This window comes from Coregonus lavaretus (genome assembly GCF_964263955.1).
Source record: "Coregonus lavaretus genome assembly, chromosome: 29".
NCBI lineage: Eukaryota > Metazoa > Chordata > Actinopteri > Salmoniformes > Salmonidae > Coregonus > Coregonus lavaretus.
Genome location: NC_140016.1, coordinates 10,736,507 through 10,758,549, shown reverse-complemented (window position 1 = coordinate 10,758,549; position 22,043 = coordinate 10,736,507). Strand labels below are relative to the sequence as shown.

The window sequence follows — 22,043 nt, the reverse complement described above, 5'->3', positions numbered from 1 at the left end:
CTATCAACATTAGGTAGTGACTATTCCCTAAACTATCAACATTAGATAGTGACTGTTCTCTAAACTATCAACATTAGATAGTGACTGTGTCTAAATAATCAACGTTAGATAGTGACTGTGTCTAAACTATCAACATTAGATAGTGACTATTTCTAAACTATCAACATTAGATAGTGACTGTGTCTAAACTATAAACGTTAGATAGTGACTGTGTCTAAACTATCAACATTAGATAGTGACTGTGTCTAAACTATCAACATTAAATAGTGACTGTGTCTAAACTATCAACATTTGATAGTGATAGTGTCTAAACTATCAACATTAGATAGTGACTGTGTCTAAACTATCAACATTAGATAGTGATTGTTCCCTAACTATCAACATTAGATAGTGACTGTGTCTAAACTATCAACATTAGATAGTGACTGTGTCTAAACTATCAACATTAGGTAGTGACTGTTCCCTAAACTATCAACATTAGATAGTGACTGTGTCTAAACTATCAACATTAGATAGTGATTGTCTAAACTATCAACATTACATAGTGACTGTCTCTAAACTATCAACATTAGGTAGTGACTATTCGCTAAACTATCAACATTAGGTAGTGACTGGTCTCTAAACTATCAACATTAGATAGTGACTGTGTCTAAATAATCAACGTTAGATAGTGACTGTGTCTAAACTATCAACATTAGATAGTGACTGTGTCTAAACTATCAAAATTAAATAGTGACTGTGTCTAAACTATCAACATTACATAGTGACTGTGTCTAAACAATCAACATTAGATAGTAACTGTGTCTTAAACATCAACATTAGATAGTGAATGTTCCCTAACTATCAACATTAGATAGTGAATGTTACTAACTATCAACATTAGATAGTGACTCTGTCTAAACTATCAACATTAGATAATGACTGTGTCTAAACTATTAACATTAGATAGTGACTGTGTCTAAACTATCAACATTAGGTAGTGACTGTTCCCTAAACTATCAACATTAGATAGTGATTGTCTAGACTATCAACATTACATAGTGACTGTGTCTGAACTACCAACATTAGGTAGTGACTGTCTCTAAACTATCAACATTAGGTAGTGACTATTCCCTAAACTATCAACATTAGATAGTGACTGTTCTCTAAACTATCAACATTAGATAGTGACTGTGTCTAAATAATCAACGTTAGATAGTGACTGTGTCTAAACTATCAACATTAGATAGTGACTTTTTCTAAACTATCAACATTAGATAGTGACTGTGTCTAAACTATAAACGTTAGATAGTGACTGTGTCTAAACTATCAACATTAGATAGTGACTGTGTCTAAACTATCAACATTAAATAGTGACTGTGTCTAAACTATCAACATTTGATAGTGATAGTGTCTAAACTATCAACATTAGATAGTGACTGTGTCTAAACTATCAACATTAGATAGTGATTGTTCCCTAACTATCAACATTAGATAGTGACTGTGTCTAAACTATCAACATTAGATAGTGACTGTGTCTAAACTATCAACATTAGGTAGTGACTTTTCCCTAAACTATCAACATTAGATAGTGACTGTGTCTAAACTATCAACATTAGATAGTGATTGTCTAAACTATCAACATTACATAGTGACTGTCTCTAAACTATCAACATTAGGTAGTGACTATTCGCTAAACTATCAACATTAGGTAGTGACTGGTCTCTAAACTATCAACATTAGATAGTGACTGTGTCTAAATAATCAACGTTAGATAGTGACTGTGTCTAAACTATCAACATTAGATAGTGACTGTGTCTAAACTATCAAAATTAAATAGTGACTGTGTCTAAACTATCAACATTACATAGTGACTGTGTCTAAACAATCAACATTAGATAGTAACTGTGTCTTAAACATCAACATTAGATAGTGAATGTTCCCTAACTATCAACATTAGATAGTGAATGTTACTAACTATCAACATTAGATAGTGACTCTGTCTAAACTATCAACATTAGATAATGACTGTGTCTAAACTATTAACATTAGATAGTGACTTTGTCTAAACTATCAACATTAGATAGTGACTGTGTCTAAACTATCAACATTAGATAATTACTGTGTCTAAACTATCAACATTAGATAGTGACTTTGTCTAAACTATCAACATTAGATAGAGACTGTGTCTAAACCATCACCATTAGGTAGTGACTGTTCCCTAAACTATCAACATATAAGTCATGGTAATTCTAAACATAGCTCATAATAAACATGCATTGCTCTCTTTAGACAGCTTCTGTGAACATTACCTATTTGTCCCTGTTCCCATTACATATGAATGACTATACCTCTATCAGCTATCCTGTCCTGACGGCCTCCACACAGTTCAGTTGCCTTGAGAGATTACACATTAAGAGCCTAGCTGACAGATAGGCAGATAACTCTGGGTCTATGTTCCCAAATCAGGCTGCTGCCTGCGCTACTGTGGAGACCTCTGCAGCGGGCTTCTAGGCTTCTGGGTGACTGGGTGGGTTTATTCCACCACAGTATAGGTTTGTGAAGGGATGTTGGGATAGGTAGGTATCTCCCCCCTTCCCTGCCTGCCTCCTCTTTACCCTCCCTGCCCCCTTCCCTGCCTTCCTCCTCCTTACCCTCCCTGCCCCCTTCCCTCCCTCCTTGCCTCCTCCTTACCCTCCCTGCCCCCTTCCCTGTCTGCCCCCCCTTACCCTCCCTGGCCCCTTCCCTGTCTGCCCCCCCTTACCCTCCCTGCCCCCTTCCCTGCCTGCCTCCTCCTTACCCTCCCTGTCCCCTTCCCTGCCTGCCTCCTCCTTACCCTCCCTGCCCCCTTCCCTCCCTCCTGGCCTCCTCCTCACCCTCCCTGCCCCCTTCCCTGCCTGCCTCCTCCTTACCCTCCCTGCCCCCTTCCCTGCCTGCCTCCTCCTTACCCTCTCTGCCCCCTTCCCTCCCTCCTGGACTCCTCCTTACCCTCCCTGCCCCCTTCCCTGCCTGCCTCCTCCTTACCCTCCTTACCCCCTTCCCTCCCTCCTGGCCTCCTCCTTACCCTCCCTGCCCCCTTCCCTGCCTGCCTCCTCCTTACCCTCCCTGCCCCCTTCCCTCCCTCCTGGCCTCCTCCTTACCCTCCCTGCCCCCTTCCCTGCCTGCCTCCTCCTTACCCTCCCTGCCCCCTTCCCTGCCTTCCTCCTCCTTACCCTCCCTGCCACTTTCCCTCCCTCCTGGCCTCCTCCTTATCCTCCCTGCCCCCTTCCCTGTCTGCCTCCTCCTTACCCTCCCTGCCCCCTTCCCTGTCTGCCCCCTGCTTACCCTCCCTGCCCCCTTCCCTGTCTGCCCCCTCCTTACCCTCCCTGCCCCCTTCCCTGCCGGCCTCCTCCTTACCCTCCCTGTCCCCTTCCCTGCCTGCCTCCTCCTTACCCTCCCTGCCCCCTTCCCTCCCTCCTGGCCTCCTCCTTACCCTCCCTGCCCCCTTCCCTGCCTGCCTCCTCCTTACCCTCCCTGCCCCCTTCCCTCCCTCCTGGCCTCCTCCTTACCCTCCCTGCCCCTTTCCCTGTCTGCCTCCCCCTTATCCTCCCTGCCCCCTTCCCTGCCTGCCCCTCCTTACGCTCCCTGCCCCTTTCCCTCCCTCCTGGCCTCCTCCTTACCCTCCCTGCCCCCTTCCTGTCTGCCTCCTCCTTACCCTCCCTGCCCCCTTCACTGCCTGCCTCCTCCTTACCCTCCCTGTGCCCTTCCATGTCTTCCCCCTCCTTACCCTCCCTGCCCCCTTCCCTGCCTTCCTCCTCCTTACCCTCCCTGCCCCTTTCCCTCCCTCCTGGCCTCTTCCTTATCCTCCCTGCCCCCTTCCCTGTCTGCCTCCTCCTTATCCTCCCTGCCCCCTTCCCTGCCTGCCTCCTCCTTACCCTCCCTGTTCCTTTCCCTCCCTCCTGGCCTCCTCCTTACCCTCCCTGCCCCCTTCCCTGCCTCCTCCTTATCCTCCCTGCCCCCTTCCCTGCCTGCCTCCTCCTTACCCTCCCTGCCCCTTTCCCTCCCTCCTGGGCTCCTCCTTACCCTCCCTGCCCCCTTCCCTGTCTCCCTCCTCCTTACCCTCCCTGCCCCCTTCCCTTGCTTCCTCCTCCTTATCCTCCCTGCCCCCTTCCCTGCCTAACCCTCCTTACCCTCCCTGCTCCCTTCCCTCCCTCCTGGCCTCCTCCTTACCCTCCCTTCCCCCTTCCCTGCCTGCCTCCTCGTTACCCTCCCTGCCCCTTTCCCTCCCTCCTGGCCTCCTCCTTACCCTCCCTGCCCCCTTCCTGTATGCCTCCTCCTTACCCTCCCTGCCCCATTCACTGCCTGCCTACTCCTAACCCTCCCTGTGCCCTTCCCTGTCTGCCCCCTCCTTACCCTCCCTGCCCCCTTCCCTGCCTGCCTCCTCCTTACCCTCCCTGCCCCTTTCCCTCCCTCCTGGCCTCCTCCTACCCTCCCTGCCCCCTTCCCTGCCTACCTCCTCCTTATCCTCCCTGCCCCCTTCCCTGACTGCCCCTCCTTACCCTCCCTGCCCCCTTCCCTCCCTCCTGGCCTACTCCTTACCCTCCCTTCCCCTTTCCCTGCCTGCCTCCTCCTTACCCTCCCTGCCCCTTTCCCTCCCTCCTGGCCTCCTCCTTACCCTCCCTGCCCCCTTCCCTGTCTGACTCCTCCTTACCCTCCCTGCCCCCTTCCCTGCCTGCCTCCTCCTTATCCCCCCTGCCCCCTTCCCTGCCTGCCCCTCCTTACCCTCCCTGCCCCCTTCCCTCCCTCCTGGCCTCCTCCTTACTCTCCCTTCCCCCTACCCTGCCTGCCTCCTCCTTACCCTCCCTGCCCCTTTCCCTCCCTCCTGGCCTCCTCCTTACCCTCCCTGTGCCCTTCCATGTCTGCCCCCTCCTTACCCTCCCTGCCCCCTTCCCTGCCTGCCTCCTCCTTACCCTCCCTGCCCCTTTCCCTCCCTCCTGGCCTCCTCCTTACCTTCCCTGCCCCCTTCCCTGTCTTCCTCCTCCTTATCCTCCCTGCCCCCTTCCCTGCCTGCCTCCTCCTTACCCTCCCTGTTCCTTTCCCTCCCTCCTGGCCTCCTCCTTACCCTCCCTGCCCCCTTCCCTGCCTGCCTCCTCCTTATCCTCCCTGCCCCCTTCCCTGCCTGCCTCCTCCTTACCCTCCCTGCCCCTTTCCCTCCCTCCTGGGCTCCTCCTTACCCTCCCTGCCCCCTTCCCTGTCTGCCTCCTCCTTTCCCTCCCTGCCCCCTTCCCTGCCTGCCTCCTCCTTATCCTCCCTGCCCCCTTCCCTGCCTAACCCTCCTTACCCTCCCTGCTCCCTTCCCTCCCTCCTGGTCTCCTCCTTACCCTCCCTTCCCCCTTCCCTGCCTGCCTCCTCCTTACCCTCCCTGCCCCCTTCCCTCCCTCCTGGCCTCCTCCTTACCCTCCCTGCCCCTTTCCCTGTCTGCCTCCTCCTTACCCTCCCTGCCCCCTTCCCTGCCTGTCTCCTCCTTACCCTCCCTGTGCCATTCCCTGTCTGCCCCCTCCTTACCCTCCCTGCCCCCTTCCCTGCCTGCCTCCTCCTTACCCTCCCTGCCCCTTTCCCTCCCTCCTGGCCTCCTCCTACCCTCCCTGCCCCCTTCCCTGCCTACCTCCTCCTTATCCTCCCTGCCCCCTTCCCTGCCTGCCCCTCCTTACGCTCCCTGCCCCCTTCCCTCCCTCCTGGCCTACTCCTTACCCTCCCTTCCCCCTTCCCTGCCTGCCTCCTCCTTACCCTCCCTGCCCCTTTACCTCCCTCCTGGCCTCCTCCTTACCCTCCCTGCCCCCTTCCCTGTCTGACTCCTCCTTACCCTCCCTGCCCCCTTCCCTGCCTGCCTCCTCCTTATCCCCCCTGCCTCCTTCCCTGCCTGACCCTCCTTACCCTCCCTGCCCCCTTCCCCCCCTCCTGGCCTCCTCCTTACCCTCCCTTCCCCCTACCCTGCCTGCCTCCTCCTTACCCTCCCTGCCCCTTTCCCTCCCTCCTGGCCTCCTCCTACCCTCCCTGCCTCCTTCCCTGCCTACCTCCTCCTTATCCTCCCTGCCCCCTTCCCTGCCTGCCCCTCCTTACGCTCCCTGCCCCTTTCCCTCCCTCCTGGCCTCCTCCTTACCCTCCCTGCCCCCTTCCTGTCTGCCTCCTCCTTACCCTCCCTGCCCCCTTCACTGCCTGCCTCCTCCTTACCCTCCCTGTGCCCTTCCATGTCTTCCCCCTCCTTACCCTCCCTGCCCCCTTCCCTGCCTTCCTCCTCCTTACCCTCCCTGCCCCTTTCCCTCCCTCCTGGCCTCTTCCTTATCCTCCCTGCCCCCTTCCCTGTCTGCCTCCTCCTTATCCTCCCTGCCCCCTTCCCTGCCTGCCTCCTCCTTACCCTCCCTGTTCCTTTCCCTCCCTCCTGGCCTCCTCCTTACCCTCCCTGCCCCCTTCCCTGCCTCCTCCTTATCCTCCCTGCCCCCTTCCCTGCCTGCCTCCTCCTTACCCTCCCTGCCCCTTTCCCTCCCTCCTGGGCTCCTCCTTACCCTCCCTACCCCCTTCCCTGTCTCCCTCCTCCTTACCCTCCCTGCCCCCTTCCCTTGCTTCCTCCTCCTTATCCTCCCTGCCCCCTTCCCTGCCTAACCCTCCTTACCCTCCCTGCTCCCTTCCCTCCCTCCTGGCCTCCTCCTTACCCTCCCTTCCCCCTTCCCTGCCTGCCTCCTCCTTACCCTCCCTGCCCCTTTCCCTCCCTCCTGGCCTCCTCCTACCCTCCCTGCCCCCTTCCCTGCCTACCTCCTCCTTATCCTCCCTGCCCCCTTCCCTGCCTGCCCCTCCTTACGCTCCCTGCCCCCTTCCCTCCCTCCTGGCCTACTCCTTACCCTCCCTTCCCCCTTCCCTGCCTGCCTCCTCCTTACCCTCCCTGCCCCTTTACCTCCCTCCTGGCCTCCTCCTTACCCTCCCTGCCCCCTTCCCTGTCTGACTCCTCCTTACCCTCCCTGCCCCCTTCCCTGCCTGCCTCCTCCTTATCCCCCCTGCCTCCTTCCCTGCCTGACCCTCCTTACCCTCCCTGCCCCCTTCCCCCCCTCCTGGCCTCCTCCTTACCCTCCCTTCCCCCTACCCTGCCTGCCTCCTCGTTACCCTCCCTGCCCCTTTCCCTCCCTCCTGGCCTCCTCCTTACCCTCCCTGCCCCCTTCCTGTATGCCTCCTCCTTACCCTCCCTGCCCCATTCACTGCCTGCCTACTCCTAACCCTCCCTGTGCCCTTCCCTGTCTGCCCCCTCCTTACCCTCCCTGCCCCCTTCCCTGCCTGCCTCCTCCTTACCCTCCCTGCCCCTTTCCCTCCCTCCTGGCCTCCTCCTACCCCCCTGCCCCCTTCCCTGCCTACCTCCTCCTTATCCTCCCTGCCCCCTTCCCTGACTGCCCCTCCTTACCCTCCCTGCCCCCTTCCCTCCCTCCTGGCCTACTCCTTACCCTCCCTTCCCCCTTCCCTGCCTGCCTCCTCCTTACCCTCCCTGCCCCTTTCCCTCCCTCCTGGCCTCCTCCTTACCCTCCCTGACCCCTTCCCTGTCTGACTCCTCCTTACCCTCCCTGCCCCCTTCCCTGCCTGCCTCCTCCTTATCCCCCCTGCCCCCTTCCCTGCCTGCCCCTCCTTACCCTCCCTGCCCCCTTCCCTCCCTCCTGGCCTCCTCCTTACTCTCCCTTCCCCCTACCCTGCCTACCTCCTCCTTACCCTCCCTCTCCCTTTCCCTCCCTCCTGGCCTCCTCCTTACCCTCCCTGTGCCCTTCCATGTCTGCCCCCTCCTTACCCTCCCTGCCCCCTTCCCTGCCTGCCTCCTCCTTACCCTCCCTGCCCCTTTCCCTCCCTCCTGGCCTCCTCCTTACCTTCCCTGCCCCCTTCCCTGTCTTCCTCCTCCTTACCCTCCCTGCCCCCTTCCCTGCCTGCCTCCTCCTTACCCTCCCTGCCCCTTTCCCTCCCTCCTGGCCTCCTCCTACCCTCCCTGCCCCCTTCCCTGCCTACCTCCTCCTTATCCTCCCTGCCCCCTTCCCTGACTGCCCCTCCTTACCCTCCCTGCCCCCTTCCCTCCCTCCTGGCCTACTCCTTACCCTCCCTTCCCCCTTCCCTGCCTGCCTCCTCCTTACCCTCCCTGCCCCTTTCCCTCCCTCCTGGCCTCCTCCTTACCCTCCCTGCCCCCTTCCCTGTCTGACTCCTCCTTACCCTCCCTGCCCCCTTCCCTGCCTGCCTCCTCCTTATCCCCCCTGCCCCCTTCCCTGCCTGCCCCTCCTTACCCTCCCTTCTTCCTTCCCTCCCTCCTGGCCTCCTCCTTACTCTCCCTTCCCCCTACCCTGCCTGCCTCCTCCTTACCCTCCCTGCCCCTTTCCCTCCCTCCTGGCCTCCTCCTTACCCTCCCTGTGCCCTTCCATGTCTGCCCCCTCCTTACCCTCCCTGCCCCCTTCCCTGCCTGCCTCCTCCTTACCCTCCCTGCCCCTTTCCCTCCCTCCTGGCCTCCTCCTTACCTTCCCTGCCCCCTTCCCTGTCTTCCTCCTCCTTATCCTCCCTGCCCCCTTCCCTGCCTGCCTCCTCCTTACCCTCCCTGTTCCTTTCCCTCCCTCCTGGCCTCCTCCTTACCCTCCCTGCCCCCTTCCCTGCCTGCCTCCTCCTTATCCTCCCTGCCCCCTTCCCTGCCTGCCTCCTCCTTACCCTCCCTGCCCCTTTCCCTCCCTCCTGGGCTCCTCCTTACCCTCCCTGCCCCCTTCCCTGTCTGCCTCCTCCTTACCCTCCCTGCCCCCTTCCCTGCCTGCCTCCTCCTTATCCTCCCTGCCCCCTTCCCTGCCTAACCCTCCTTACCCTCCCTGCTCCCTTCCCTCCCTCCTGGTCTCCTCCTTACCCTCCCTTCCCCCTTCCCTGCCTGCCTCCTCCTTACCCTCCCTGCCCCCTTCCCTCCCTCCTGGCCTCCTCCTTACCCTCCCTGCCCCTTTCCCTGTCTGCCTCCTCCTTACCCTCCCTGCCCCCTTCCCTGCCTGTCTCCTCCTTACCCTCCCTGTGCCATTCCCTGTCTGCCCCCTCCTTACCCTCCCTGCCCCCTTCCCTGCCTGCCTCCTCCTTACCCTCACTGCCCCTTTCCCTCCCTCCTGGCCTCCTCCTACCCTCCCTGCCCCCTTCCCTGCCTACCTCCTCCTTATCCTCCCTGCCCCCTTCCCTGCCTGCCCCTCCTTACGCTCCCTGCCCCCTTCCCTCCCTCCTGGCCTACTCCTTACCCTCCCTTCCCCCTTCCCTGCCTGCCTCCTCCTTACCCTCCCTGCCCCTTTACCTCCCTCCTGGCCTCCTCCTTACCCTCCCTGCCCCCTTCCCTGTCTGACTCCTCCTTACCCTCCCTGCCCCCTTCCCTGCCTGCCTCCTCCTTATCCCCCCTGCCTCCTTCCCTGCCTGACCCTCCTTACCCTCCCTGCCCCCTTCCCCCCCTCCTGGCCTCCTCCTTACCCTCCCTTCCCCCTACCCTGCCTGCCTCCTCCTTACCCTCCCTGCCCCTTTCCCTCCCTCCTGGCCTCCTCCTACCCTCCCTGCCTCCTTCCCTGCCTACCTCCTCCTTATCCTCCCTGCCCCCTTCCCTGCCTGCCCCTCCTTACGCTCCCTGCCCCTTTCCCTCCCTCCTGGCCTCCTCCTTACCCTCCCTGCCCCCTTCCTGTCTGCCTCCTCCTTACCCTCCCTGCCCCCTTCACTGCCTGCCTCCTCCTTACCCTCCCTGTGCCCTTCCATGTCTTCCCCCTCCTTACCCTCCCTGCCCCCTTCCCTGCCTTCCTCCTCCTTACCCTCCCTGCCCCTTTCCCTCCCTCCTGGCCTCTTCCTTATCCTCCCTGCCCCCTTCCCTGTCTGCCTCCTCCTTATCCTCCCTGCCCCCTTCCCTGCCTGCCTCCTCCTTACCCTCCCTGTTCCTTTCCCTCCCTCCTGGCCTCCTCCTTACCCTCCCTGCCCCCTTCCCTGCCTCCTCCTTATCCTCCCTGCCCCCTTCCCTGCCTGCCTCCTCCTTACCCTCCCTGCCCCTTTCCCTCCCTCCTGGGCTCCTCCTTACCCTCCCTGCCCCCTTCCCTGTCTCCCTCCTCCTTACCCTCCCTGCCCCCTTCCCTTGCTTCCTCCTCCTTATCCTCCCTGCCCCCTTCCCTGCCTAACCCTCCTTACCCTCCCTGCTCCCTTCCCTCCCTCCTGGCCTCCTCCTTACCCTCCCTTCCCCCTTCCCTGCCTGCCTCCTCGTTACCCTCCCTGCCCCTTTCCCTCCCTCCTGGCCTCCTCCTTACCCTCCCTGCCCCCTTCCTGTATGCCTCCTCCTTACCCTCCCTGCCCCATTCACTGCCTGCCTACTCCTAACCCTCCCTGTGCCCTTCCCTGTCTGCCCCCTCCTTACCCTCCCTGCCCCCTTCCCTGCCTGCCTCCTCCTTACCCTCCCTGCCCCTTTCCCTCCCTCCTGGCCTCCTCCTACCCCCCTGCCCCCTTCCCTGCCTACCTCCTCCTTATCCTCCCTGCCCCCTTCCCTGACTGCCCCTCCTTACCCTCCCTGCCCCCTTCCCTCCCTCCTGGCCTACTCCTTACCCTCCCTTCCCCCTTCCCTGCCTGCCTCCTCCTTACCCTCCCTGCCCCTTTCCCTCCCTCCTGGCCTCCTCCTTACCCTCCCTGACCCCTTCCCTGTCTGACTCCTCCTTACCCTCCCTGCCCCCTTCCGTGCCTGCCTCCTCCTTATCCCCCCTGCCCCCTTCCCTGCCTGCCCCTCCTTACCCTCCCTGCCCCCTTCCCTCCCTCCTGGCCTCCTCCTTACTCTCCCTTCCCCCTACCCTGCCTACCTCCTCCTTACCCTCCCTGCCCCTTTCCCTCCCTCCTGGCCTCCTCCTTACCCTCCCTGTGCCCTTCCATGTCTGCCCCCTCCTTACCCTCCCTGCCCCCTTCCCTGCCTGCCTCCTCCTTACCCTCCCTGCCCCTTTCCCTCCCTCCTGGCCTCCTCCTTACCTTCCCTGCCCCCTTCCCTGTCTTCCTCCTCCTTATCCTCCCTGCCCCCTTCCCTGCCTGCCTCCTCCTTACCCTCCCTGTTCCTTTCCCTCCCTCCTGGCCTCCTCCTTACCCTCCCTGCCCCCTTCCCTGCCTGCCTCCTCCTTATCCTCCCTGCCCCCTTCCCTGCCTGCCTCCTCCTTACCCTCCCTGCCCCTTTCCCTCCCTCCTGGGCTCCTCCTTACCCTCCCTGCCCCCTTCCCTGTCTGCCTCCTCCTTACCCTCCCTGCCCCCTTCCCTGCCTGCCTCCTCCTTATCCTCCCTGCCCCCTTCCCTGCCTAACCCTCCTTACCCTCCCTGCTCCCTTCCCTCCCTCCTGGTCTCCTCCTTACCCTCCCTTCCCCCTTCCCTGCCTGCCTCCTCATTACCCTCCCTTTCCCTTTCCCTCCCTCCTGGCCTCCTCCTTACCCTCCCTGTGCCCTTCCCTGTCTGCCCCCTCCTTACCCTCCCTGCCCCCTTCCCTGCCCGCCTCCTCCTTACCCTCCCTGCCCCCTTCCCTGCCTGCCTCCTCCTTACCCTCCCTGCCCCCTTCCCTGCCTGCCTCCTCCTTACCCTCCCTGCCCCCTTCCCTGCCTGCCTCCTCCTTATCCTCCCTGCCCCCTTCCCTGCCTGCCTCCTCCTTACCCTCCCTGCCCCCTTCCATGTCTGCCCCCTCCTTACCCTCCCTGCCCCCTTCCCTGCCTGCCTCCTCCTTACCCTCCCTGCCCCTTTCCCTCCCTCCTGGCCTCCTCCTTACCTTCCCTTCACCCTTCCCTGTCTTCCTCCTCCTTATCCTCCCTGCCCCCTTCCCTGCCTGCCTCCTCCTTACCCTCCCTGTTCCTTTCCCTCCCTCCTGGCCTCCTCCTTACCCTCCCTGCCCCCTTCCCTGCCTGCCTCCTCCTTATCCTCCCTGCCCCCTTCCCTGCCTGCCTCCTCCTTACCCTCCCTGCCCCTTTCCCTCCCTCCTGGGCTCCTCCTTACCCTCCCTGCCCCCTTCCCTGTCTGCCTCCTCCTTACCCTCCCTGCCCCCTTCCCTGCCTGCCTCCTCCTTATCCTCCCTGCCCCCTTCCCTGCCTAACCCTCCTTACCCTCCCTGATCCCTTCCCTCCCTCCTGGCCTCCTCCTTACCCTCCCTTCCCCCTTCCCTGCCTGCCTCCTCGTTACCCTCCCTGCCCCTTTCCCTCCCTCCTGGCCTCCTCCTTACCCTCCCTGCCCCCTTCCTGTATGCCTCCTCCTTACCCTCCCTGCCCCCTTCACTGTCTGCCTACTCCTTACCCTCCCTGTGCCCTTCCCTGTCTGCCCCCTCCTTACCCTCCCTGCCCCCTTCCCTGCCTGCCTCCTCCTTACCCTCCCTGCCCCCTTCCCTGCCTGCCTCCTCCTTACCCTCCCTGCCCCCTTCCCTGCCTGCCTCCTCCTTATCCTCCCTGCCCCCTTCCCTGCCTGCCTCCTCCTTACCCTCCCTGCCCCCTTCCCTCCCTCCTGGCCTCCTCCTTACCCTCCCTGCCCCCTTCCTGTCTTTCTCCTCCTTACCCTCCCTGCCCCCTTCACTGCCTGCCTCCTCCTTACCCTCCCTGTGCCCTTCCCTGTCTGCCCCCTCCTTACCCTCCCTGCCCCTTCCATGCCTGCCTCCTCCTTATCCTCCCTGCCCCCTTCCCTGCCTGCCTCCTCCTTACCCTCCCTGCCCCTTTCCCTCCCTCCTGGCCTCCTCCTTACCCTCCCTGCCCCCTTCCCTGCCTGCCTCCTCCTTATCCTCCCTGCCCCCTTCCCTGCCTGCCTCCTCCTTACCCTCCCTGCCCCTTTCCCTCCCTCCTGTTCTCCTCCTTACCCTCCCTGCCCCCTTTCTGTCTGCCCCCTCCTTACCCTCCCTGCCCCCTTCACTGCCTGCCTCCTCCTTACCCTCCCTGTGCCCTTCCCTGTCTGCCCCCTCCTTACCCTCCCTGCCCCCTTCCCTGCCTGCCTCCTCCTTACCCTCCCTGCCCCTTTCCCTCCCTCCTGGCCTCCTCCTTACCCTCCCTGCCCCCTTCCCTGCCTGCCTCCTCCTTATCCTCCCTGTCCCCTTCCCTGCCTGCCTCCTCCTTACCCTCCCTGCCCCTTTCCCTCCCTCCTGGCCTCCTCCTTACCCTCCCTGCCCCCTTCCCTGCCTGCCTCCTCCTTATCCTCCCTGCCCCCTTCCCTGCCTTCCTCCTCCTTACCCTCCCTGCCCCTTTCCCTCCCTCCTGTCCTTACCCTCCCTTCCCCTTCCCTGCCTGCCTCCTCCTTACCCTCCCTGCCCCTTTCCCTCCCTCCTGGCCTCCTCCTTACCCTCCCTGCCCCCTTCCCTGCCTGCCTCCTCCTTATCCTCCCTGCCCCCTTCCCTGCCTTCCTCCTCCTTACCCTCCCTGCCCCTTTCCCTCCCTCCTGTCCTTACCCTCCCTGCCCCCTTCCCTGCCTGCCTCCTCCTTACCCTCCCTGCCCTTTTCCCTCCCTCCTGGCCTCCTCCTTACCCTCCCTTCCCCCTTCCCTGCCTGCCTCCTCTTTATCCTCCCTGCCCCCTTCCCTGCCTGCCTCCTCCTTACCCTCCCTGCCCCTTTCCCCCCCCCTGCCTCCTCCTTACCCTCCCTGCCCCCTTCCCTGCCTGCCTCCTCCTTACCCTCCCTACCTCCCTGCCTGCCTCCTCCCTCCCCTCCCTGCCCCCTTCCCTCCCTCCCTGCCTGTCTTACCCTACTCCCCTCCCTCCCTGCCTGCCCCTCTCCTTACCGTGCGGCGGTGCAGCCGGTCCTTCATGACACCAATGAACTCCTTGTAACTGAGCTGTCCGTCACGGTCCTCGTCGAAGATGTGGAACACAGTGTTGACCAGGTGATCAGTGAGCTTCAGCCCCGTCGTCACATAGACTGCCCGGGCCAACTCATCTGAGAGGGACAAGGCGACGAACCACCATGTCACTAAATTGGACCACTATTATAGTCTCCATCCCAAATGGCACCGTATTCCCTATACCAGGGCCAATGGGGTCAAAAGTAGTGCACTATATAGGGACTATGGTGCCAAAAAGTAGTGCACTATATAGGGACTATGGTGCCATTTGGGACACAGTGATAGTGTATAGATGGTGTGTTAACAGTGGAAACAGTGGAACAGTGGAACAGTGTAACAGTGTAAAAACAGTGTGGTTATTCCTCGTCCATGTATTTCAGTAGTCAAACAAATCAATGGAACGATTGGAACTAACCTTGGCCAATGGAACGATTGGAACTAACCTTGGCCAATGGAACGATTGGAACTAACCTTGGCCAATGGAACGGTTGGCAAAGTTGTACATTTGCATGGCTATAGCAAAATCCTCCAGGTTGTTCATGAATTGGAAGAAGGATCTGAACTCATCAAAGGTGATTCCCTACAAGATGAACAAAGTCAAATTCAAATCAAAGTCAAATCCAAGACAGTCAAATCAATTAAAATAAATTCAATATAAAAAGCAGAATAAACAGTAATTCATCTAAACTCAAATCAATGAAAACAGAAAAAGATTCACTATAATATAAATTGTAAAGTGTAAATGTAAATGTAAAAAGAGTAAATGTGTAAATGTAAAAAGAAGATAAATATCTGAGGCTCAAACAGCGTGAGAGAGACAGGAATGAATGACACATAAAGCAAACGACTGGATGTCCCAACCCAAAAGGCCAGCCAGACAATGCAACAGCACTTCACACGACACATAATCTACTCCACTTAAACCAGAGGGAAGCCTTTAGTGTCCGCGGGACCTTGAAGACATCACATAGATAACAGACACAAAGGCAGGAAAATGACCAAACAGACAGAGTATACATCGCTGGGTTGTTCCCCCCTGGTATGGATACTATGAGTTGATTGTAGCTTTTGGGGAAAAGGTCAGCATGTTTGCAGATTTTTGTAAAGCAGATTAACCTAACACTTACATAAACAAAAACAAAAGGGGGCTGAATCCCAAACAGCTCAGGGTTGGCAGATGAGTCAAACACAGGCCCTATTGATGTCCACTCAACCATCCCACTGCTACTAGAAACTCCTATAGCTCGCTCCCTCAGGGGCCCCTCCAACACAACCATCCCACTGCTACTAGAAACTCCTATAGCTCGCTTCCTCCCTCCGGGGCCCCTCCGGGGCCCCTCAAACACCACCATCCCACTGCTACTAGAAACTCCTATAGCTTGCTCCCTCCCTCTGGGGCCCCTCCAACACAACCATCCCACTGCTACTAGAAACTCCTATAGCTCGCTCCCTCTGGGGCCCCTCCAACACACTGCTACTAGAAACTCCTATAGCTCGCTCCCTCCCTCTGGGGCCCCTCCAACACACTGCTACTAGAAACTCCTATAGCTCGCTCCCTCCCTCCGGGGCCCCTCCAACACAACCAACACACTGAGCCTAACAAATTATGTAATGAGTAATTTGTGATGCTTTGCTATTTTAACAAAGCAAGCTCCATAAACTATCTCTTAGCACAATGACGAGACCCACTTGATTATCAATGGCGATCTAGCAACAAGCTACTCAGCCCACTGAGAAGCTGCTCACCTCTTTATGTGCGGGTCAGTGTGTCGAATGAAAAACAAACTAAAAACCTAAAATGTGAAAGTTTCACTCAGCAACTATTCATGGTTGCCTTCACGCAAGTGAAAAACTACAACAGAGACGTTTTCAGACAAGTATTTGGTTAGATAGTATTTCCACATCAATCATTTCAGTAATACCACAGAACAGAAATGACGCAATAAGAAATTCCATTCCATCTCGGTGTATCACTATCTATGTTATGGCAAGCTGGTTACCTGATACCACTCTACACATTATTACCACTCAGTTTATTGCTAAATAAGTAACATTTAATCGTCCTGGTCAAAACTGAAAATAGAAAATAAGATTTGATTGATTGAAAAACATAAGAATGACCAGTGGATTACTGGTCAACTAAATCCATCGCACACTTCCAAACTAAGAAAAGCATACTTGCATGTGTCTGGAAGAAAAGGCTATGAGGGTATTTAGGCTGAGTCGCCTTGGGGGCCAGGGGGTGAGAGGGCAAAGGGCTGAGAGGGTGTGTAGGGGGGATCATCTGGGGGGGTTAAGGGGGGCAGATTGGAGGTTTCTGGGAGGTAAAGGTATAGGGGGTGGGGGAGGGAGGTAGCTTGAGGTGAGGGGGATGGAGGTAGTTTGAGGTGAGATGGAGGTAGTTTGAGGTGAAGGGGAGGGAGGTAGTTTGAGGTGAAGGGGGATGGAGGTAGTTTGAGGTGAGGGGGGATGGAGGTAGTTTGAGGTGAGATGGAGGTATTTGAGGTGAGGGGGAGGGAGGTAGTTTGAGGTGAGGGGGGATGGAGGTAGTTTGAGGTGAAGGGGGATGGAGGTAGATTGAGGTGAAGGGGGATGGAGGTAGTTTGAGGTGAGGGGGGATGGAGGTAGTTTGAGGTGAGATGGAGGTATTTGAGGTGAGGGGGAGGGAGGTAGTTTGAGGTGAGGGGGGATGGAGGTAGTTTGAGGTGAGATGGAGGTATTTGAGGTGAGGGGGAGGGAGGTAGTTTGAGGTGAGATGGAGGTAGTTTGAGGTGAGATTGAGGTAGTTTGAGGTGAGGGGAGATGGAGGTAGTTTGAGGTGAAGGGGGATGGAGGTAGTTTGAGGTGAAGGGGGATGGAGGTAGATTGAGGTGAAGGGGGATGGAGGTAGTTTGAGGTGAAGGGGGATGGAGGTAGATTGAGGTGAGATGGAGGTAGTTTGAGGTGAGGGGAGATGGAGGTAGTTTGAGGTGAAGGGGGATGGAGGTAGTTTGAGGTGAAGGGGGATGGAGGTAGATTGAGGTGAGATGGAGGTAGTTTGAGGTGAGGGGAGATGGAGGTAGTTTGAGGTGAGATGGAGGTCGTTTGAGGTGAGATGGAGGTCGTTTGAGGTGAGGGGAGATTTACATTTACATTTTAGTCATTTAGCAGACGCTCTTATCCAGAGCGACTTACAGGAGCAATTAGGGTTAAGTGCCTTGCTTAAGGGCACATCGACAGATTTTTCACCTAGTCGGCTCGGGGATTAGAACCAGCGACCTTTCGGTTACTGGCACAACGCTCTTACCCACTAAGCTACCTGCCGCCCTACAGAGATGGAGGTAGTTTGAGGTGAAGGGGGATGGAGGTAGTTTGAGGTGAAGGGGGATGGAGGTAGATTGAGGTGAGATGGAGGTAGTTTGAGGTGAGATGGAGGTCGTTTGAGGTGAGGGGAGATGGAGGTAGTTTGAGGTGAGGGGGGATGGAGGTAGTTTGAGGTGAAGGGGAGGGAGGTAGTTTGAGGTGAGATGGAGGTAGTTTGAGGTGAAGGGGATGGAGGTAGTTTGAGGTGAGATGGAGGTATTTGAGGTGAGGGGGAGGGAGGTAGTTTGAGGTGAGATGGAGGTAGTTTGAGGTGAGATGGAGGTAGTTTGAGGTGAGGGGAGATGGAGGTAGTTTGAGGTGAAGGGGGATGGAGGTAGTTTGAGGTGAAGGGGGATGGAGGTAGATTGAGGTGAAGGGGGATGGAGGTAGTTTGAGGTGAAGGGGGATGGAGGTAGATTGAGGTGAGATGGAGGTAGTTTGAGGTGAGGGGAGATGGAGGTAGTTTGAGGTGAAGGGGGATGGAGGTAGTTTGAGGTGAAGGGGGATGGAGGTAGATTGAGGTGAGATGGAGGTAGTTTGAGGTGAGGGGAGATGGAGGTAGTTTGAGGTGAAGGGGGATGGAGGTAGTTTGAGGTGAAGGGGGATGGAGGTAGATTGAGGTGAGATGGAGGTAGTTTGAGGTGAGATGGAGGTCGTTTGAGGTGAGGGGAGATGGAGGTAGTTTGAGGTGAGGGGGGATGGAGGTAGTTTGAGGTGAGATGGAGGTAGTTTGAGGTGAAGGGGGATGGAGGTAGCTTGAGGGGAGATGGAGGTAGTTTGAGGTGAAGGGGGATGGAGGTAGCTTGAGGGGAGATGGAGGTAGTTTGAGGTGAGGGGGATGGAGGTAGTTTGAGGTGAGATGGAGGTAGTTTGAGGTGAGATGGAGGTAGTTTGAGGTGAAGGGGGATGGAGGTAGCTTGAGGTGAGATGGAGGTAGTTTGAGGTGAGATGGAGGTAGTTTGAGGTGAAGGGGGATGGAGGTAGCTTGAGGTGAGATGGAGGTAGTTTGAGGTGAAGGGGGATGGAGGTAGCTTGAGGGGAGATGGAGGTAGTTTGAGGTGAGATGGAGGTAGTTTGAGGTGAAGGGGGATGGAGGTAGCTTGAGGGGAGATGGAGGTAGTTTGAGGTGAGATGGAGGTAGTTTGAGGTGAAGGGGGATGGAGGTAGCTTGAGGTGAGATGGAGGTAGTTTGAGGTGAGATGGAGGTAGTTTTAGGTGAGGGGAGAAAGGCGAGGCCTTAGGGTGTTTGTGTATGTTAGCATAAGGCAAAGACTACATTGCAAGTGCTCCACAATCACCTTCTCATCTGTAATGCTCTTGCGCACATTGTCCAGGTAACCTGCAATGTCATCTACGTTGGTGAAACGCAACAGGATGTGGGCAAAGTCCTCCTCACTGATGATAGGCAGGCCTTTGGAGTAAGACAGGAACTCAATCTCAAGCACCTCTGTCTGCAAGTTGTCCATGAATCTGGGGAGGGGTGGAGAAGATGACAGAGAGAGGTGGAGAGGGAGACAGAGAGAGGTGGAGAAGATGACAGAGAGAGGTGGAGAGGGAGACAGAGAGAAGTGAAGAGGGAGACAGAGAGGTGGAGAGGGAGACAGAGAGGTGGAAAGGGAGACAGAGAGGTGGAAAGGGAGACAGAGAGGTGAAGAATTGGTAGAAATGACAATTGTGTATTGTACATTATATACAGTGCATTCGGAAAATATTCAGACCCTTTACTCATTACTTTGTTGTACATTATATATCTGACACTGTAAAAGCAAGATGTAAGTTGGAGTTTTTGTCCATTTCCCCACTTGCCTGTAAAAATCATCGAAGCCCAACTCCGCCTTCCCCTTTTTCCCAAAGAAATGAACCAGCAGGGTCGTGTCGGTCATATTTTCATCCATATTCTGGGAGGGAAAACAAATGTGTGATTCAGTCTGACTTCCATTACTCATAAAAAATAAAGAAAAAATAAAGAAATGGACCACTTATGGCCGACCACGAGGACGACTTATCCACAAGGACCCAACCATGCAAAATACATTTCACTCACACAAACACACACACATGCTTGTACGTAGAAACATGCAGCCAAGTGCCACATACAGAGCTCTTGAACAACACAAATGCAGACAAATGCTTTTATCCAACCTTTATTGTCTAATATCAATGTGTAAACGTAGCACATTCCTGTCATTTTACAATTTACTATGTTAATGGTTAATATGTGGCTAGGAAACACAGGGAGACCAACATTGAAGTTCCAGCATTTCCCCTTCTCCTGACAGTTACACATGGTACTGAGACATATCAGAGTCCCCTGGGAACATGAACCCCCCAGTAACAGTTCCTACTGGTGCAGGGTATTTCCAGTCCAGGACAGGATGCTTTCAGATACATCACTGGTGGGAAAAGGGGTATTTTGAGGAATAAAGTTTTTTTTTACAACGAATGAAGTTTGACCTCATCAACAAAACTTGGGCCAACAACATAGTTTATCATCAACAACAAAATAAATCAATATATTGAGTATGATCCATATCATGTGACATTTAAGACACAACATTACACAGACCTAATCAAGGGAACCCGTAAACATTTACAGGTTAAATAGGAAAGGGACACATCTGAAAACAAGACTTGTGTAGCTACCTCCAGGTCAGAAAATAGAGCTTGGCTTGCCCCCTTTCTCAGAACATCCCACATGCCCCGGGGCTCTAACTGCTGAGCCTCTTTTCTAAGGACCTGTGATGGTAGTAGAGTAGTGGAGGCAGAGCTGTTAGATGACGACAGAACACATCTGGCAGATATTAACAGCATTAGCATCAGGCATTAGCATTAAACACATATACAAAAACAGGCAAACAGACTGATGGACAGACAGAAGTAGAGCTGGACAGACAGACAGATGGACAGACAGACTGACAGAACTAGAAACTGACAGATGAATGGACAAACGGAGAGACAGACAGGCAGACAGAGTATCTTTCAAATAGCCAACTGATTTGAACTACTCATAGACACTCCTGAACTCATCCTTGCAGTGACAACAGTAAAATAACTCTCTGACATCCAACCACCCAGCCAGGCAGTCATAGACAGGACAGGAGTGCTGAAAAGTCCTCACTGCCGGTATAGTAACTACATATCTAGGAAGTCTGTGAAAGACTGAAAAACTCCACCATCCATGAAGCTGTGAGCTCTGCTCTGCAATGGAGCATGCAACCTTCTGGCGAGGAATTCAGCCAAGACAGCTGCATATGTCCGAGACACACAGGGCGTGAAGGGTGAATTCATGACAGGTTTACAGTGTAACTGAATCCACTCAATCTGAATACATCACCGTTTGAACATAGGTGCGAGCTGAATGCAGGTTACGGTGTACTTTTCATCCACACTTGTGAAATGGGATCAGATTGTGATTAAATAAACATTTTGGAATGATATCTCTCTTTGTTCATTGTTTTTAAGATAGTGGCCCACCCTACAGTACCCCAGAGGGGGATGCAGGTTACACCCTATCAATGGGAAATGTTGCCACTCTTGTATAATCATGGGCAATTGAAACCATCCAATACATTTCAAGAATACAACGATTGTTTCAAATGCTGCATCCCAAAGTGTCTGTGGAAGTCAAAGTGTCTGTGGAAGTCAAAGTGTCTGTGGAAGTCAAAGTGTCTGTGGAAGTGTCTGGACTAGTGTGATATCAAATAAACAAGGCTGCTTCTTCTCACCAGTGTGACAAACTCTCACCCAGTAAGGTCATGCAACAGCACATGCCTTTCCTTCTGCAGTCCTATTGACATCATAATGGACAGTCTAGCATTATCACTGTTTGGTAACAGTACTAGTAATACTAGTTACAGTTGAAGTCGGAAGTTTACATACACCTTAGCCAAATACATTTAAACTCAGTTTTTCACAATTCCTGACATTTAATCCTAGTAACAATTCCCTGTCATTGGTCAGTTAGGATCACCACTATATTTTAAGAATGTGAAATGTCAGAATAATAGTAGAGATAATTATTTATTTAAGCTTTTATTTCTTTCATCACATTCCCAGAGGGTCAGAAGTTTACATACACTCAATTAGTATTTGGTAGCATTGCCTTTAAATTGTTTAACTTGGGTCAAACGTTTCGGGTAGCCTTCCACAAGCTTCCCACAATAAGTTGGGTGAATTTTGGCCGATTCCTCCTGACAGAGCTGGTGTAACTGAGTCAGGTTTGTAGGCCTCCTTGCTCGCACACGCTTTTTCAGTTCTGCCCACACATTTTCTATAGGATTGAGGTCAGGGCTTTGTGATGGCCACTCCAATACCTTGACTTTGTTGTCCTTAGCCATTTTGCCACAACTTTGGAAGTAAGCTTGGGGTCATTGTCCATTTGGAAGACCCATTTGCGACCAAGCTTTAACTTCCTGACTGATGTCTTGAGATGTTGCTTCAATATATCCACATCATTTTCCTTCCTCATGTTGCCATCTATTTTGTGAAGTGCACCAGTCCCGCCTGCAGCAAAGCACCCCCACAGCATGATGCTGCCACCCCCGTGCTTCACGGTTGGGATGGTGTTCTTCGGCTTGCAAGCGTTCCCCTTTTTCCTCCTGTCACACCCTGGCCTTAGTTATCTTTGTTTTCATTAATATTTTAGTTAGGTCAGGGTGTGACATGGTGAAGTATGTGTTTTGGTTTGTCTAGGGGTTTGTAGGTTTATGGGGTAATGTCTTGTCTAGGTGTTTGTATGTTGATGGCTGCCTGGATTGGTTCTCAATTGGAGACAGCTGTGGTTTATTGTCTCTAATTGGGAGCCATATTTAAGGCAGCCATGGGCATCATGTGTTTGTGGGTAATTGTCTATGTTGAACGTGTGTTGCTTGTCAGTGCACTTACGTTATTTAGCTTCACGGTCGTTTGTTGTTTTGTAA

General features: G+C 55.0%; 1 protein-coding gene across 1 annotated transcript in view; it reads right to left on the bottom strand.

Moving 5' to 3' along the window:
• Positions 1-22,043, bottom strand: part of micu3b (mitochondrial calcium uptake family, member 3b) — a gene marked incomplete at its 5' end in the record, with an annotated part of 213,641 nt that overhangs the window by 169,570 nt on the left and 22,028 nt on the right. Inside the window, 4 exon segments of the mRNA XM_084147188.1 lie at positions 13,723-13,877; positions 14,254-14,362; positions 18,423-18,594; positions 18,931-19,022. Coding sequence (XP_084003314.1) covers positions 13,723-13,877; positions 14,254-14,362; positions 18,423-18,594; positions 18,931-19,022 — 528 coding nt within the window.